This window comes from Cervus canadensis, chromosome 21 (assembly GCF_019320065.1).
Source record: "Cervus canadensis isolate Bull #8, Minnesota chromosome 21, ASM1932006v1, whole genome shotgun sequence".
Lineage (NCBI taxonomy): Eukaryota > Metazoa > Chordata > Mammalia > Artiodactyla > Cervidae > Cervus > Cervus canadensis.
This window is the reverse complement of record NC_057406.1, coordinates 41,079,883-41,099,329: the sequence shown is the minus strand read 5'-3', so window position 1 is coordinate 41,099,329 and position 19,447 is coordinate 41,079,883. Positions and strand designations below refer to the sequence as shown.

The 19,447-nt window shown below is 36.8% G+C and overlaps 1 protein-coding gene across 4 annotated transcripts in view; it reads right to left on the bottom strand.

Annotated features, from left to right (window-relative positions):
* Positions 1–1,282: 1,282 nt before the first annotated feature.
* Positions 1,283–19,447, bottom strand: part of FGD4 (FYVE, RhoGEF and PH domain containing 4) — a 235,764-nt gene continuing 217,599 nt past the window's right edge. For 2 of the 4 annotated variants that reach the window (XM_043440743.1, XM_043440745.1), the window contains exon 17: positions 11,892–17,638. In XM_043440743.1, the coding sequence (XP_043296678.1) occupies positions 17,381–17,638 (258 nt within the window). In that variant the 3' untranslated portion in view covers positions 11,892–17,380. Of the gene's footprint in view, positions 1,324–1,552; positions 1,679–11,891; positions 17,639–19,447 lie in introns of those variants that run through there. The other 2 variants (XM_043440742.1, XM_043440744.1) reach the window with 2 other exon arrangements.

Sequence of the window (19,447 nt, the reverse complement as noted above, 5' to 3'; positions counted from 1 at the left end):
CACACACAAAAAATAGTTGTGAGATTTAAAACAAAATAATGTATATGAAGGTCATATTAGGGTATCTTTTTCCTAAAATGTGCTCAGTAATAATAGTACCCATTACTGTCGAATGAGGCCCTTGATCTGGGCTTAAAACCTGCTTGTGCCATTCCTTAGATATGTGTCTCTAAGGAGCCATCTTGAAGTTTCTGAGCTTTAGTTTCCTCATCCCACCTTATTGGATTGTGAGGATGAAACAGATGCTTAGTATCATCTCCAAAACATGGTAGATACAAGCACTTAGCACTGTGTCCAGGTCTTTGAATGGAAACACACATCAGATGCTTTCCTCATCAGTTAACTTCTCTTTTTCCTTTCCAATTCTTCACTGCATAGATGAGGTGTATTTAAACTAGTGCAGGAGTGTTGAAGATAGAATTTTAAAGTCAGAATCTCTGCTCCTTTTTTTTCACTGTTAATTTTAAAGTCCTTTCTATGGGCTAGTTTTACCCTACAACTCATAAGAAAGGTAATGATGTGTAATGAATAGTGATAAAGTATATTCAGATCAGAACATTAATCATTTAAGCAAAACAAGCCCATAGAGAACTACTTTCTTCAAAGTATATATATTTTCATCAAATTAATTTATCAAATAACAATTAACACAAGTTCTAGTTCTCGGTTGAATTTACAAGTTCAATAGAAATATGAATCATAATGGCATATTGTGGGGATGGGTAGTGGTTATTGGAGACTGAATCATAGTCCAGAGGAAAGGCAACACTGAGACATATTCTAAGAAGATGTTAAATTAGAGAAACAGTTTCTGAGAGAAAAAAAGCTTTGCAATCACAGTCCAAGGCCACTTAAGGACAGTAATTCTCAAACTCTGAAGAACACAGATCATGTCCCACCCCAGGTGTTTAGGCTATTCTTGTCTCTCCATGAGTTCCCAGATCTTATAAATGAGATAAGGAGTCACTTAACTCAAGGAAACTTATTGCTAAAGACTCACCAACTATAGACTGGGAACATAGGGAAATTGCTTGAGGCCCATGAAGCATTCTGGCTAGATGCAGCCATCTTTCCATTTGAATCTGAGAGAAGAAGAGCATTGGACAGGGGAACAAAAGAAAAAAAAGCGTTGTAGAAAAGGGTTGTAGGGCTTCAACTCTGGCACTACTGACATTGTGGTCTGAAGAGTTCTTTGTTGTGGGGTACTGTCTTGCACACTGTAGGATACAGAGCGGCACCCCTGGACTCTATGGTATATGCCAGTAGCACAATTTCCCTCCCAGCTGTGACAAGCGAAAATGTCTCCAGACTTTCCAAATGTTCCTGGGGATGGAGGAGAAAGGAGATAGAAAACCAGGTTGAGAACCACTGTTCTGGAGTAAGTGGAAGCAAGGAATAGGAATATACCCTGGTCACCCCCAGTTTCCTTTTTCCCTTACAAATATTTTGCTGCTTTAGAAAGGCTTTTTATGGATATCTTAATTCTCTTCTCTCTTCCTGGGTAGCTATTTCTGTTTTCATTCCAGTCACCCCAGAACAGGCTGAGGCTTACCTCAGAGACCCTCAGTGAAGTCCTGGGCAGCTGGGAGGAGAGCAGGAGAGCATGAGGTCAAGGCAACAGGCCAGAGACTGAGGTCTCCTCTTGACAGCGCTTGTGGTATCCAGCCTGAGTACAACACTGAAGATTAATGTTATTCCCTCAGTTTTGGCTGTCACAGTGGTTCATAAAAGTAGGGTGGGTAGGTACAGGAAGAATAGGAAGAATCAGAATCATTGGGAGAGAATGACACATCTTTATCCATCTGCCAGCATATAGCCCCAGGCAGGTCAAAATTGCAGCAAGGCGTGGCATAGGTATGCATGTTTTCAACTCCAATGCACAGTTACTGTAAGGTGTTACTCAGTCTCTTCTTCCAGTGTAACCACCTGTCTAAGAAGTTTTCTATGATATCTAACATATTGAAGAGTAACTCTCAATAACAAGTTAGAGATGTGCCTTGAAGCATTATTTGAACTAGTGAAAAATGATGAAAACACTAATTTGAAAACATAGGCATTTTTATGGTCATTGCAGTATTATTTACAATAGCTAGAATATGGAAGGAGCCTAAGTGCCCACTGATAGATGAGTGGGTAGAGAAGGTATTATAAAGATAATAGAATATTACTCAGCCATAAAAAAGAATATAGCAAGCCCCTACATATGAATTAGTTCTATTCTGAAAGCACATTTGTGAGTCCAATTTCTTAAGTCTGACAAAGTAGCCTAGGTACCCAACTAACACAATCTGCTATATGGTATTGTACTGTAATAGCTTTATAATGCTTTTCACACAAATAATACATAAAAACAGACAAGAAAAGTATAGAAAACATTTCTAAGCTTACAGTACAGTACCTTGAAAAGCACAGGAGGACAGCACAGCAGCTGTCATCCAGGGGCTGGCAGTGAGTGAACAGGCAAGAAGTGCTGCCGACTGGAGAAGGGAGAGAAGGTGGGAGATGGTAGAGCCGAAGGATCGTCAACAACAGGAGACAAAGGGCCAGCTGCAATTTCACCCACATCTGACCCTGATGGAATGCACATCCACACCTTTCAAAGTTTTCAACGTGAAGGTTCATATGTAGGGGACTTACTATAAAATCTTGCCATTTTCAACAACATGGAAGGACCTAGAGGGTAATGCTTTTGTTCAGTTGCCCAGTCATGTCCAACTCTTTGCGACCCCATGGACTGCAGCACGCCAGGCTTTCCTGGTGCTGCAGAGGGTAATATGCTAAGTGATGTAAGTCAGACACAGAAAGAGGAATACAAACACAAACTGTATGATTTCACTTATATGTGGAATCTAAAAAAACCAAATGAGTAAACATAACTAAACAGAAATAGTCATAGATACAGGGACTAAACAGATGGTTGCCAGAGGGGAGCGGTTGAGGGAAGAAAGAAGTAGGTGAGGGAGATTGAGAGGTACAAACTTTCAGTTACAAAATAAATGAGTCATAGGTATTAATTATACAATGTGGGGAATATAGTCAATAATTATGAATTAACAGTATCTTCATATGGTAACAATGGCAACTAGACTTATCATGATGATCATTTTGATATAGAAATATTGAATCACTATGCATTGTACCAGGAACTAACATAGTTTTGTAGTTCAATTATATTTCAAATACAAAGAAACAAACTCATAGAAAGAGATCAGATTTGTGGTCGTCAACAAAGGTCCGTCTTGTCAAGGCTATGGTTTTTCCAGTGGTCATGTATGGATGTGAGAGTTGGACTATAAAGTATGCTGAGTGCCGAAGAATTGATGCTTTTGAACTGTGGTGTTGGAGAAGACTCTTGAGAGTCCCTTGGACTGCAAGGAGATCCACCCAGTCCATCCTAAAGGAGATCAGTCCTGGGTGTTCATTGGAAGGACTGATGTTGAAGCTGAAACCCCAATTTTTTGGCCACCTGATGCAAAGAGCTGACTCATCTGAAAAGATCGTGATGCTGGGAAAGATTGAATGCAGGAGAAGGGGATGACAGAGGATGAGATGGCTGGATGGCATCACCGACTCAATGGGCATGAGTTTGGGTAAACTCTGGGAGTTGGTGACGGACAGGGAGGCCTGGCGTGCTGTGGTTCATGGGGCCACAAAGAGTTGGGCACGACTGGAGTGACTGAACTGAAGTGGGGTTGGGGAGAAGGGGGATCAGAGGAAGGTAGTCAAGATGTACAAATTTTCAATTGCAAGATAAATAAGTACTAGGGATGTAACATACAATATAAGTAACACTGCTCTATGTCATATATGAAAACTGTTAAGAGAGTAAATCTTATGATTTCTCACTGCAAGAAAAAAAAGGTTTTATACTTCTTTAATTTTGAGATGATGTTCAAGAAATTGATTGTGGTAATTACTTCCTGACTCACTTGAGTTAAAACATTATTCTGTACACCCCAAACTTATACAGTGCTGCATGTCAATTATCTCTCAAAAAAACTGGAAGAAGAAAAGAACAATAGATACAACCATTGAGATTTTTTAAACCTGTTAGAAATAAATGTAAACAACTTTTTATACCGATAAACTAGAAACTGAGGGGGAAAAGTGACTTCTATTAAATACAGGATACCAAAATAAAATAAAATTTAAAAAATGGGACATCAAAAGTAAATTAAAAAGAATGAGAAACTGGAAAAAAATGGGAAAAACAAACTATAAGCATTTGGAAGCATTAAAAATAAACTAGTGCAAAATGGGAGATTTTCAAAATGGGAAAATCAGGGTAGATTTTCTAAATAAATTTGTGGGGGAGAATAAATGAAATAATCCATGTAAAGATCCTACAATAGTGTGTAGTAAGCCCTCAAATGTTGACCATAACTATTAAAAACTGTTTTTAAAGATAAAGTGCTTAGAGTATGATGTTAAATGAAACTAATAAGATCTAAGACTACAAACAGTAGATCCCTATTTCATAAAAAGATACTCATAATTTGGGGATCAAGACTGAGTTGTGATAGTCTATCCCTTGGACTCAGTGTAGACATATTTGAGAAATTAATCTGTCATTTTTAAGGGAAGGAGAGCAAGGGGACAGGGTTGAGGGGACAAAGGTGACTGGGAGAACCACGAGGCTGCTGCACTGTCACCTGCTCTTCCGAGCAGAGCTGGGTTAAGGCGTGAACCAGCAGGGGGGCTGCCCATGCGGCCACTGTAGGGACTGCCATGGTAGTGAGCACTGTCGCGGCAGAAAATACTGATATGGAGAAAACCGTATTTATGAAAATTCTTCTTATGAACAGAATGTGGTTAAAATCATTTGTCATAGCTTGAAACCCCCAGGGGGCACACTCGAGCAATGGTCTCTAAGTTGCTTTTTAGTGAAACTGGGTCCGGTTGATTTCCATCTTTTTACTTTGTGAATAGTAAGTGTATACAACTCTCTTGCCCAAACTGAAGAACTGAGAATACAATAGAAGAACTTCCCCCAAGTCTTAATACTTGGCTATTCCTTTTCTGAATAAATATTAAACAACTATTTCAGTAACAATAATTTTGATGGCTCAGATGGTAAAGAAGCTGCCAGTGATGTGGGAGACCTGGGTTTGATCCCTGGGTCAGGAAAATCCCCTGAAGGGAATGGCTACCCACTCCAGCATTCTTGCCTGGAGAATCCCATGGACAGAGGAGCCTGGTGGGCTACAGTCCACAGGGTTGCAAAGAGTCAGACACAACTGAGCACTAATTTTAAGAGGTACCAAATTATTACTGTACTTGGGAACCTGTGTATCCCATTGGACCCTCATCCTTGGCCTCCTTCGGGGCCATAAAAGGCAGATTATTGGCAGAAGTTGGAAGAAATTCCCTTGTTATATGCTGGTTATGTTGACCAAGGAATCTTTTGAATACTGAGATCTGCAGCATACGTCATATAATTGGAGCTCAGGTGACAAACAGTAATGCAAAGTACATGAGCTGGAGATTCTCTCTTCTGCGTGGAGCCCAGTTTAACCACCAGATAATGCCCTGTGGCTGAGAGGAAGTTTGAGTCTGCCCTGTTGCCACCACTATTGGTAAATGATGGTAGGTGGGCTGGTAGCACATTCTTTGGTGAATGTTGATAGTTCCTTAATAATGACACTTCTTAACTTCTATTTTTAGACTTTAGAAAAACTGGAAAATATAGGGAAGGAGAGTTAAGAAAAAAAATCGCCCAGTATTTCACCATTTTTTCAACTTCATCGAACTTTGCTTTGGCAGCTTGGTTTTCTGCTCATATGGTTTCATAGTTTCCTTGCCTTGGGTTCTGAATCCTGAAACGTATAACTTGTTCTACTGAACTTTTCCTACTGTTTTCTGAAACTCAGGTCCTCTTGAAATATAGGATTTTTAAAATAAATGACGCAGCCATTTATATCTGTGTAAGAACACCAAATTCATGAAGGAGCTCTGGAACTTGGAAAAGTCAAGAGGTTTTCTCAGCTTGCTATCTCTTTTATTCTGACACAGTTGTTTCCTACTCAAATTCCATTAGCATTTCTTGGATTCCTTAAATAAACTAATATTACTAAATATTAAACAACCAGGAACATAGTCCCTTATTTGAAACAATGTGTAATTTTATAATATTTTAAATACTTATTTGTCCATGTTGCCACTTTGGTTAAAATAGGATGCTTCTGTTTTTACTTCATTTTATAGATCTTATATTAGGTTGAATCATAGATGACAAGTGTCAGAAATTTACCTTGTGAATATTGACATACGTACATTTTGTGACAATATGACTAATATATTTTAAAATATTCAGAGTATTTTGTTTACAAAGAACATACTTTCTGATTAGAGGCATGATAAAATATAAGGAGAGTTATTTGTATGCTAAGAGAAATTTAAAAAGAAACCAACCGTCAGTATATTCAAAGTAATCCTAGACCTTAAATATTGATACAATAAGCAACTAGCATATAGGAAACACTCAATATTTATGTTCAACTGTCCCAGATTTTGCTATTTGGAGCCTTTTCAAGCTGACGTCTGGGTTTTTTGACATGTTCACATCATTCTTTGCGTACTTTTTCACTTTTTCTGAGTGAGAGAGTCACTCAGTTATGTCCAACTGTTTGCAACTCCGTGGACTGTAGCCGACTGAGCCACCAAGGAAGCCCAAGAATACTGGAGTGGATATCCCTTCTCCAGCAGGTCTTCTTGACCCAGTAACTGAATCAGGGTCGCCTGCATTGCAGGCAGATTCTTTACCAGCTGAGCTACCAGGGAAGCCCCTTCACTTTTTGTCACAGTGTGATATTCAGGGTCATCTTGAATTTTCTCTGCTATACCTCTAGAATCAGTCAGTTTCTCAAGCAGCTCTGGCTCCTTTAGTGGAAATGGTATTTAGAAACCAACATAGGTATGCACATTGCTATTGGGGTATTATTGCTTCTTGAGCCTCACAGCATGTGCACATACACAAACACACATATGTACACACATCTATATGGGTATTATATCTATACCCAGTTAGCTAGATAACTTTATAAAATTATGTGTTCATATTGATACCTGTAATTCTAGTCCAACGACAAAATTTATCGCATTCCCCCTTTCCCATATGGTAACTGCCTTCTCTTGTCAGTGAGAAATTTGGCTCCCATTATATTCAACATGCTAATTTGCTTAGTTCTAAACTCATAGACTTTTGAAATGTTGCATTAACATTGGATAAAACAAATCAATGACCTAGAATTCATTACATCTCTAAGACTCTATTTGCCTTTAGTCTAAGCATGTATTGTCAACATACTGCATTCAAAAGTGAGCATTAGGGATTTCCCTGGTGGTCCAGTGAGAATCCGCCTGCCAACACAGGGTCATGGGTTCGACCTTTGGTCCAAGAAGATTCCATGTGCTGCGGGGCAGGTCAGCCCATCTACCACAACTACTGAGCTTGAGAGCTGCAACTACTGAAGCTGTGAGCTCCAGGGCCCATTCTCTGCAAAAAGAGAATCCCCTGCAGTGAGAAGCCCGCACAGTAAAACTAGACAAAGTCCGTGAGCAGCAACAAACACCTTAAATAAATTGCAGCCAAAAATACATAAATATTTACTTTTTTTTTTAATGTGCATTAATTCTAATTTTTATCTACAGAGTGGTTGTTACTCGCTTGGCATTTTTTTGACAACTGATATGTTCATTGGTATTTATGTTCCATTTCAGTTTTTTCATCATTTTTTATCATGTGTGCTTGTGTACATAAAACATCAAAAGAGCTCAAAAATCAAAACTCATCAAAAAAGCTATTCTCAGAAAAGCATTAAGACTTAAGAAAATAATTTCTCTTCATTTCCTTCCCTTCTATTTAAAACTGGGAGCCTGTGCCTCCCTGCTTTCCACTCCCCAAGGACACACACATCTTAATGGAAAACTGCAAGATGATCTTTAGGATGTGGTATGCTTCTCCCAGCTTTGAACATGATTCCATATAGAAAAATATACTTGTTTATTTCAGTTATTACGTTTGTTCAGTGTATGATAACCATATATGTAAGCAATCTAAAAATATGGTTTCCTGTGAAAACACCGTGACTGTGTGGTAACATCTTACTCTATAAAAGCAGTTTCCTTTATTGAGACAAAGCAACCTGGTTCTGTATTTATAAATACAAGACCAAAACAAAACATGGATCATTTCCTCTGTAAGAGACTGACTCCAGACCAGGAGCTCATTATCCAAACCCTCTGACAGGTCCTCTCTAACCCCACTTCCTTGGGAAATGCATCTTTCACCACTTCTGGCTCTTTCTGGAACAGTGACCAGCTGCCTCTAATTTCCTCACAGACTAGATGTTGCAACGATGGTGATGAGAGCGAGTTGAGACTGACTTTTTTATAGCAAGACTCCATCTGCAAAGGCTGACTAAGATTTTCATTATTATATTTTGAAGTCCTTGACTATGTTTTAAACAATCAGGAATTTGGTTTTGTTACTAAAACAATTTAACTATATAAAATGTTGCTTTCTTTTCCTCTCATTCCCTATTCCAAAGTTCTGTGTTCACAACAATTTGATACTTTGGAAGTACATTTCTGTTCATTTTTAATTTTTATAGCCTAGCTTTTGTATCCAGTTTTTATTCAATGTCTACAAAGTGCCAAGCAACTCCTAGTACTGGGGATTGGGGGCATCAGTGATTAAAACAGATAAAAATCCTTACTTTCAAGGAGCTTATGTTCTAGTAGATAAAGAACATAGAAAACAAAAAAACCAAACAGCTAATTATCTAGTTTGTTACAAGATGCCAAGTGCTATAGGAAAAAAATAGATCAGGTTGAGGAATGAGAGTGCTATGTTGGAAGTGGAGGCAGTAAACTGAGGTTGTGGTGATGAGAACTGAGCAGACTCTCAACTGGAAAAGATGATCATGCAGACATCTGGTAAAGGAGCACTGCAGGGAAGAAGGAACAGTTTCTGTTACAAAGCTGAAGTGTACTTGGCTTGCTTAAAGAAAAGTAAAATGTATGCTATGGGGTGGTGTAGTGGGGAAACATAGAAACTTGTGAGGCCAAAGGACTTTGGCTTTTATTCTAAGTGAGATGGGAGTCCCTGGAGGGATTGGGGTACAGAAGCCACATAATTTGATTTGTGTTTTAACAGACTCCTCTGGCTGCCTTTTTAATAGTGGAGGAGTGGAGGAAGAGCTGGAAGACTTGAGACTAATTAGAAAGCTACTGAAATAATGTAGCAAGAGACAATGATGGTTTAGGCCAGAATGGTAGCAGTGGGAATTGGTAAAAAAAGAATCTGAAAAATTTTTGCAATATTTTAAAGGTGAGCTAATATAAATTCCTGATTATTGGATGTGTACTCTGGGAAAGAGAGGAGTCAAAGATGAAAGCTTTTGGCTTAAGAAACTTGAAAACCAGAGTTGCAATTAACGAAGATGGAGAAAATTATGGGTAAAGCAGGTTTTATCAGGGGAGGTACATGTTTCAGCCTGATTGGAGTACATTCCGGAAAGAATGGGAAGAGAGGAATTGGAAATAAGTATAGAAAACTCAAAGTGGTAGGGAAGGAAAAATGGGTGGTAGCTGGCAGGGGAAGTGGAGTAAACAGGTTTTTTTAGGTTGGGAAATACGGTAACCTATGTGTTTGCTGGTAGAAAGATTCAGTTAAGAGGGAAAATTGATATTGTATGAGAAAAAGATAATGGTTGGAACAGCATTCTTGAGAAGGTGAGTGGGGACAGGATACAGTGTAAACTAGAAATCAGATTTAAGTAGGAATATGGATGGTTAGGAAGATAAGAGTAAAAAAAAGATAAGAGTAAGTAGAATCTGTGTTGGTAGACGGCTGGATGTGGCTGTGGGAAACTGCAGGAGTCCTCTGTCAATTAATATTCTGAGTAAAGTAAGAAAGAAGGTCATCAATTGGGTGGAGGATGAGGGAGGTGGTGTTGGAGATATGAGGAGAAAGGGGATACGAAATGGTAATCCAGTAATGAATTTAAAATGAGACCAATCAATATAGTTGTTCATTGTGTTTGGCTACTTGGCTGTAGGCATGGAGAAGACAGAATAGAGTCAACCAGGTTTTGGTCTTGTCAAGCAAATAAGACAAAGCTAGAGAGGAGGTTGAGTGAATTGAATGCAAAGGAGTGATTATAGTGATTGAATGTTTAAACCAGATAAGGAAGAGAGGACTTCAATAGTTGAGTGACAGAGCCCTCCATGGTAGCTCAGTGGTAAAGAATCCATCTGCCAATGCAGAGGGCACGGGTTTCATCCCTGGTCCTGGAAGATCCCACAAGTCGTGGAGCAGTTAAGCTGGTGCACCACAACTATTGAGCCTGTGTTCTAGAGCTCAGGAACTAAAATTACTGAAGCCCACACTCCCTAGAGCCCAGGCTCTGCAATGAGAAGCCACTTCAATGAGAAGCCCATGCACTGCAACTGAAGAGTACCCCCCACTCACTGAAACTAGAGTAAAGCCTTCGCAGCAATGAAGAGCTAGCACAGCCAAAAACAAATTATTATTTTTAAAAAGCTGAGTGACAAATTACTTATTTAATATGAAAATGTTAAGAGTGCTGTGTGAGGCTTATGTGGAATAATGTGTGCAATCACGTTCTCAAGGTTTCTCATCAGGATCACCTGGGGTATTTTTGACACTACTATTGTCCACAGCCCAGCTCCCCAAATAGAATTTCTGAGGGTAAGGCCAAGGATGACTCAGTCTAACTACTTTCCAGGTGATTCTAATGTATAGTCAGGGCAGCAAACTTCCATGTTACCTTAATGATCTCCATTCATGATACAATTATTTAATAAATGTCTCCTATGAGCCAGGCAACATACTATAGTATTCTCTCATTTAAGTTCCGCAACTTTTCAAAGAGTTTGTGCCTAAAGTGACAAACAGTAAGTGACAGAGCCAGGGATGTCTAGCCAGTTGTCTATGATATAAAGCTTGTTACTCCAAGACTAGTTTGAGGAGCAGCAGCATCACCTGCTTCTGATGATGAAGAACTGCCTTCACACTGACCTGTTAAATCAGAATCTGTATTTGAATAAGATCTTTAGGAGATTCCTACATATATTAAAGTTCCAAAACAGGCCACACAAGCTCTGTCCACCATAATTTCTATTCTGGGGTAAGATGGACCCAAACAATTCATATCAATGGGCCAAGGGCAACATTTAGTTTAAGAAATTCTTCAGTTGATCCCAATTGCTTGTAAGTATCAATAAATAGTTCTTTAATGCCTGAAAAAGGTAATAAATGCCTAAAAAGGATTATTTCTAGAAATATTTTACTTATAATACTGAGAGTCACTTAGGATTCCTTTGAAGGATATCTTTTATTTGTTAAATTAAAGGCCAATAAGGTATGATCCCAATGAAGTGTTCCATGAAATGCTATTTTGTATAGTGCTTCATAGTTACTAAATGTCTTTTTGTTATTCCTTGAAATGAACTTGAGTTTGTTACTGGGATTCAGGCAAATTGTGTAAGATCACATAACAGGTAATTGCAGGACTAAGACTCAAACATAGTTCCCTTGATTTCTGTTTCACAAGACGGAGCACTATGGAGGAAAGCAGTCATTTCAAAGAGAACAAAGCAGCACTGCTTTACCGGTTCCTGGAGATCTAGCCTTGTAGTTCTTACAGGGAGAAGCCCCTATATCTCTATAACCAGGCAATCCTGGCTTCTGTCACAAACTTTATTCTTGAAACATTTACACAGGGTTTGGTGGGATTGGAGGTAGGAAGGAACATCAGTACCTTATGCAGTAACTTTTTTCTGAATCAACCAAAATTTCTAACAACCAAAATCATTGTGAATTGAACATACATAATCCTAGCTCAAATAACATCTAAGCCTTTAGATTTCATTCAAGGATGTATTTATTTACAAGATACAAGTGTTTATTTAATAAGAATTAAAGTGCTTAATTTTACAATGTTTCCAGCTCTCTGACCAAATATACATATTTACACAATATATACACTATCTGCAAGTATTTTACATTCATACAGCTAGAAAAGAAAATTTACTTTTTGTGTACACTTTTTCACATTTGAGTTAACTCTAAAATTTTGCTAACATACCTTTTCAAATTGATCATTCAACAATTCAAAAACCCAGATAGCACTCATTCAAAAATAACAGTCAATTGTCACTCACAAAATGAAATGCTAGTTTGTAAAATAAACAAATAAAATCCCCCAAATTTTATATACAGATATGATTGCTGATGGAGACCTTTCCCAAGTGATACATTCCAACATCCATATAATATGTACTATATAATGCAATTCTGTTATCATAATGGTCCCATAGACTATTATGTCTTTTCCCAAACCTATATATTAATGTATATATATCTCACTCTATGTATTTGGTATTCACTTATTCAAATATGCTACAATATTTCTTGATTTAATTTCTCACTAGTCTACCTAATCTCACTAATTCAATCTATAATGAATTTTAGGAATGGGTAAACATCATTTAACTCTCAGTGACTCACAATGAGTTAACTATCTTGTAGAAGCGATGTGCTATTTCATTTCAAAAGACAGAAAAGACACTGTTTCCTGCCAAATGTTCAGTCCAAAAAGTAGAAGACAGACCATGACTGACTTTAGAGTGATATTTTTTTTATGTCATTAAACAGTGCAGAAAATGGTCCAACAGTATTATTATTATTTTTTTAAGTCTAAAAGAAAAAGAAAGCAATATGATGGTTGCTGTTTAGTTGCTAAGTTGTGTCTGATTCTTGCAATACCATAGGCCACAGCCCACCAGGCTCCTCTGTCCATGGGACTTCCCAGGCAAGAATACTAGAGTGGGTTGCCATTTCCTTTTCTAGGGGATCTTCCTGACCCAGGGATTGAACCCACATCTCCTGCTTAGCAGGTGGATTCTTAACCACTGAGCCACCTGGGAAGCCCAATGACAAGATACTAATGCTATAATTTAGAGGTCACGGTGAAAGGCCCAGGTGCAACAGATCCATGAGTGTGCAATTACACAGATTTGCATCTTACAGTTTATATCCCCTGCAGTTTAAGTAACTTTCATTTATCTTAGATATATTGCTTTGATTTGGAGACCATAGGTCTCTTTCTGTCCACCTTTCTGTCCGTACTTGCTTGTTTCAGTTCCTAATCATATTCCTCTCTGCCATATCAGTAAAGAAAGCAAAGTTATCTTCTCATGACAACATGATTACAGGGCATACATAAGAATAGATTTTACTAAAAATCCATGTATATAATTTATGTTAAAATATTTAAATTAAAAAGAATACTTTCTATAAAAATTTTATTCCGATGGAAAAACAGAATTTGAAATCAATAGTGCTTTTACATATATACCTGTATGCATAAACTCACAGAAAGGGTTTCAAAAGTATATTTAGTAGTCTTTCTACATCATACTCCTATTTTCTAAATCTGGAGACTCTATAGTAAATAATAGTATTACAATAAAAAGCAATTTGATTCTACTAAAATTGGATGAGGATGAAAAAGTAGCATGATTCACTATAGATGTTCAATATAGCCCTAAGAATAAGACCACATTAGTCACAGATTTCATATTAATATATTCTTAAAGAATACAAAACTTAAGAATGAAGACATTAAGATATTTTTGCTTTTTGAATTAATTTTAGCTTATATATACCATGTGCTTTCAATCTTAGAGGCGCTAACAGGAACATTATGTAATGTAGAAAAAATTTTCTATTCTGCAATATAGCAAGAATACCTGCAAAAACAAAAAACAAAACAACAACAAAAACCTTTTGCTCCCTAGAAATTTATTTGTTCCCATTGTTACCTTTTCCTCAGGATATACTCAGCCCAGAAAGATCATTATTATAGTTATCATAGACAATGAGCTCAGACTAAGAACTTAAGGCTTTGGGTATAACCAAAAATGAGATCTAAAATTTAGAGGGGGACAAATCCTGTTTCCACAAAGAAGACAATAAAAGGTTTGGTAAGTTTTAAAAATTGGGATTTTCTTTTTCTTTTTAATTTGCATACATTAGCCAGTAAATATAAGTACACCAATCTACATTAAGCTTCATGGAAAATGAAATGTAACCTGATGAAGTTGTGCAGATGTGCTTTAACTGTTTTTTTTTTTTTAAACCATCCAGACCCTTTGCAAAAATAAAAAGGCTTTTGATGGTTACTTGAATCCCAACAATAATGTTGTCCCTACCCCAAACCCTGCCACATATACTTTCTTTTCCTTAAAATGAGCAATTCGAATTACAGTATCACTCCTAGAAGTTCTCTCTCTATATCCTTGTGGCTAGGAATGTTCACATTAAAATTTCAGTATAAAATCCTACCCTGTAAAGTTTTATTGCTTGTGTACATGATGGCATTATAGATGCCACTGTCACAAAAGTGGCTGGTGACATTTTTCATTTTTGGGTCCCACTTAAAACCTGAAGATAAGTCTGCACTACATTTCATATTCAATCTACCAAATGGTAGACTTTCAATAAAGCAAAACTTATATTTAAAAAACTGGAATGTTTTATAATAAATAGTAGTTTTTATCAAAGAAGTAATTTTTTTTAAGTCTGAAGGAAGGGCATGTTAAAGAAAAGATGACTTAGAGGAAAATAAAGAATAAGGCCCTTATGGAATGTTGTTTTAATAGTAAAACAATCAATTGCTTTTCTAGGCTCAATTTATTATAACAGCTCAGGTGTTTCAAAAAGCAAAGACATTACTCTTATAATCAATTAGGTGCATTTTGAGGTCTTTTGGTTGAGTGTTTCTAAATGGCTAAAAGTATTCCTTTGCCTTTCTCCAAGTAAAAGCATTAGTGAAAACAAAGCTGCTTCATTGCTTCTCTTTGTGCCTGACAAAGAACATGTGGAATGTGAAGACAGTGATTGGATAAGCAGAAATTCTCTTCTGATACTAACATTTCTACTTTTTTGGAAAAAAAAAATAAAGATAATGTTGAGTATGATAATAAATATTCCCTTTACATGAGTCTTCTTTCAATACTCTAAATTAAATAACATCTGAGATTTACTGAGCCAAAACTTGAATGTTTTCATGTTACTTCCGTTCCAGGAGGACTTATTTGTAGGAAAAATGTAATCTTTTTACTCTTCAAAACAGTTTTCAAAAATAATTTGACTTGTAAATCTAACTGGCCCTTACATTTCCATTTTTATATCCTCATTACAAAAGTCACCTTCTCCTGATAATCATTCTACATTTTTACTGCTTCTCTTTTCTTGAGATTAAGAAAATCAAAGCATCACCTACAGCCATATTATAACCTTCTCAATAATCACCCCTAAACACCACATACACAAATACACCCACGCCTAGCAACTAGAAAAGAGAAACAATGTGAAATATTTTAAATTTGTCCTTAATTTAATAGGGCCTAAGAAGCTACCTTTATCTTTTTTGGCTCCAAGTATTTGGCATAATGTTGATGGTAATGGCTGGTATTCCTTTTTCAGAAGAAGGCAATCCAATCATGCCCACTATAATCAGTTTAGCTTCTCCTTAGGGATGTGGGGGAAAAAAAGAGATACTGAAACTTCATGTATTTCTTTAAAAAATAGGGCCTGAACAAAATGTGTGGCAATCTCAAATTCTGAGTGAATCTAATCTATCTTTAAGGTGTAATCCCCAAAGGCTAGTAGGATCATTCTTGTGGATTTCTAGCAGACAGATAAATTTAAAAAATGACAATGTTTGGAACATGATAGAGTAAATGAAAAACAAGAGAGAGAGAGATCTAAGTTTGAGAAAAGGATTAACTTAAATATCCAACAATATGAGATTTTAATCACGACTACAATATAATAAAGAACGGCCTTTGTGACAAGGAATCTATTAATATTAAAACTGTTTATTAAAATTCCCCAGAGGATAAAAGGGGGAAAATGCTCAAATTTTCATCAATCATACTGTACCCCCCAAAACCTGCCATTAAAATACTATTTTTTCTATATTGTATTTTCCCCCAACTGTTCTTTAGTGAGGTGGTTTAAAAAGTTAAGCATAAACTGTCTTAATTACCTATCCTTTACCCTTAATCATAGATTATCACATGTGAATTTTTTTCCATATCTGACAAAGGAATAAGCCCACACAGTTTATCTTAAGTGTTAATTATATAAAGTCCTCATTTAACCAAAATTAACAGTCTTAAGGGAAAGGAAAACATAACAATAAATGTAGTTGCTGTATGTCCCAGTTCTGTGTAAGGTCAGGAATCTTGAACATGCTGATATCAACTGCCACAACAATTAGAGGACGGTAGAAGGTGTAAAAATCTGTATGACTTGATCATCCCAGTGACCAAAATGCACTTTATCTCAGAGTAATCAAGACTGAAGCATTAATTAAACCCTCATCTTATATTTAACTAGGTATTATTAGCACCTTCAAAGAGAGGCACTGTTTTAAATAGGCACAGAACAAAGAAAAATAGTACTTTAAAAATACTGTTGGAACTCACTAATATATCCCATGCCACATAAATTACAGCTTTTTATTATAAAAATACCAATACCCTTAGATGTTAATCAATTAAATGTAAATCAGCAAAAACATCTCATAAGTTTAGGACACTCCTCAGTTCCAAGATAAAACATGCTGTATATTTAAAAATAAATTAGAGACAAATATGAACCTAACCTGAAAAGTGTGGATACTGCGTATATATATATTTGTATTTAATACTATATGTACATAATTGCTATATACTTAAGATATTTTATTCTTAGAAGTATTTCTACAAACACAACTATTATCTTGAGTACCAACAATGTGTCTTTTTTCTTTTGCTTTAACAGAATGTTCATTATTTATGCAGCTTGTTTTATAAACTAACTTAAATAAGTTAATACAATAGCCTAAATTGTCCCTGTATTGTTGTTTTTCTTTCTTTCTTTTTTTTTTTTTTTACTGTGGATCTATTTTGGCAACATGGAGGTATATCTTTAACTGTTATAAAGCCTACATGTATAAGTGAAGACATTAAAGTATTTCTTAAATGAAAGAGGACTTCTCTAACCTGAAGTGATAGAATTAAATGATATCACTTTTTTCCAAGACAAAAGTACATATGCAAGGAATAGCTCATTAAGAAAATGCTCCACTTTTCACATTATTTCAATCTTTATGGGTAGAATGGCTGTGCACATTAATTTCACTAAGAGTACATAAACATAGGAAAACAGTCCCCCAAAAGATGCATTTATGAGTCTGTAAAATTTTTCAACATAAAGTGCTAAGAGATGAATAAGGAGAGCTGAGAATATCGTGAGCTATAAATCTTGAGACACGCCCTACACCGTGGTAGGTCTTGAAACTTAGCATTCTGATTTTCTCTTAGGTTCAAGATGATCGTCCAAAGTGTCTGGATGCTGGCTAGGACCATCTGGCGTCTCACCTGTGACAGCTAAAAGGATGATTTTCAGCCACTTCTGTTTCAGTTCCTCACTGTCGGCAGCAAAGCTGTGCACAGACTTAGACTGGGTCAGTTTGAAGCTGTGTGGCAGGTCTGCACTTCTTGGCATGTCGTCCACAATATAGCCCAGGAGTGGAATGGTGGCCTGGGCTCTGACATCCTAAGGAAAAAACATGGTGAGATGTGATCTGGCTCCCACTAACGCTCCTTTCCCACCATCTCTCCGTAGACCTGTACTGTGAGCTCTCCATGGAGATGGGACAGATCCATTGCTCAGCACTGTGCCTCTGCATGAGGCCACTGGTAATGTCACCTGAGTGAATTAATGAATAAGCACTAATGCCTAAATCAGCCAGAATTCACTGACCCCACACCTCTTTCCTTGTGAGGGAGCCCATTCAGCTCTTTATTCAGTGTAAAAAAGAAGAAAAGAACAGTAATTTTATTGTACAAAATCAGCAAATGTTAATGATGATTTCATTACCAAACACAGTTCCATTTGGTGTTTAATTCATTCATGCATCAATTTACTTATAGAAAGGAAAAACAATGAAATAGAATAAAAAAACAAATAACCCAATAAAAAAATGGGCAGAAGACCTAAACAGACATTTCTTCAAAGACATACAAATGGCCAAAAGGTACATGAAAAGATGGCTCACCATCACTAATTAGAAAAATGCAAATCAAAACTACAATGAGGTATCATCTTACACTGGTCAGAATGGCCACCATCAAAAAGTCTATAAATAATAAATGCTGGAGAGGATGTAAAGAAAAGGGAGACCTCCTACACTGTTGGTGGGAATGTAAATTGGTTCAGCCACTATGGAAAACACTGTCAAGTTTCCTTAAAAAACTAAAAACAGAGAAAATGATGTGTTGCTTCATGCAGGTTGCAAAGAGTCAGACATGACTTAGAAACTGAACAAAAACAACAAAAAGCAACTCTATGATTCTGCAATCCCACTCCTGAGGATACATCCAGAGAAAACCATAACTCAGTAAGACACATGCACCTCAATGTTCAGTGCAGCACTATTTACAATAGTCAAAACATGGAAACAACCTAAATATCCATCCACAGATGAAAGTATAAACAAGATGTGGTATATATATATATACACACACATACACAATGGAATATTGCTCAGCCATAAAGAGAATGAAACGATGCCATCTGCAGCAACTTGGATGGACATAGAAATTATTATACTAAGTGAAGTAAACCAGGAAAGGAAAGGCAAATATTATATGATATCACTTATGTGTGGGCTCTAAAAGAAAAAAAAGACACAAATGAACTTATTTCCAAAACAGAAAAAGACACTCACACAGAAAAAAAAATTGGTTTTTGGTTACCAAAGGGGAAAAAGGAGTGGAAGGAGAGATAAATTAGGAGGCTAGGATTAACACACACACACACACTCATATGTATAAAATTGATAACCAACAAGGACCTATTGATAACACAGGGAACTACACTGAATATTATGTAATAACCTATAAGGGAAAAGAATCTAAAAAATATGTATATGGGCTTCCCGGGTGGCTCAGACAGTAAAGAATCTGCCTGCAATGCAGGAGACCTGGGTTCAATCCCTGGGTTGGGAAGATCCCCTGGAGAAGGGTACAGCTACCCACTCCAGTATTCTTGTCTGGAGAAGTCCAAGGACAGAGGAGCCAGGCAGGCTACATGGGGTTGCAAAGAGTTGGACACGACTGAGGGACTTTCACTTTCACACACACACACACACAGAGTGATTTCTGAATAGCTGTGCTATACATCTGAAGTTTATATGATATTGTAAATCATTTATACTTCAATTAAAAAAATACATGTACACATCTTGGCATTTTTAGTCTATTTTGAAAATAAAGTTTCACTAGCCCTTAAAGTAGATATAGGCTAAAATACAGTAGGTACATCAAAATTTTCATGTTTCTAGGTGAGTGCACAATTGATTTA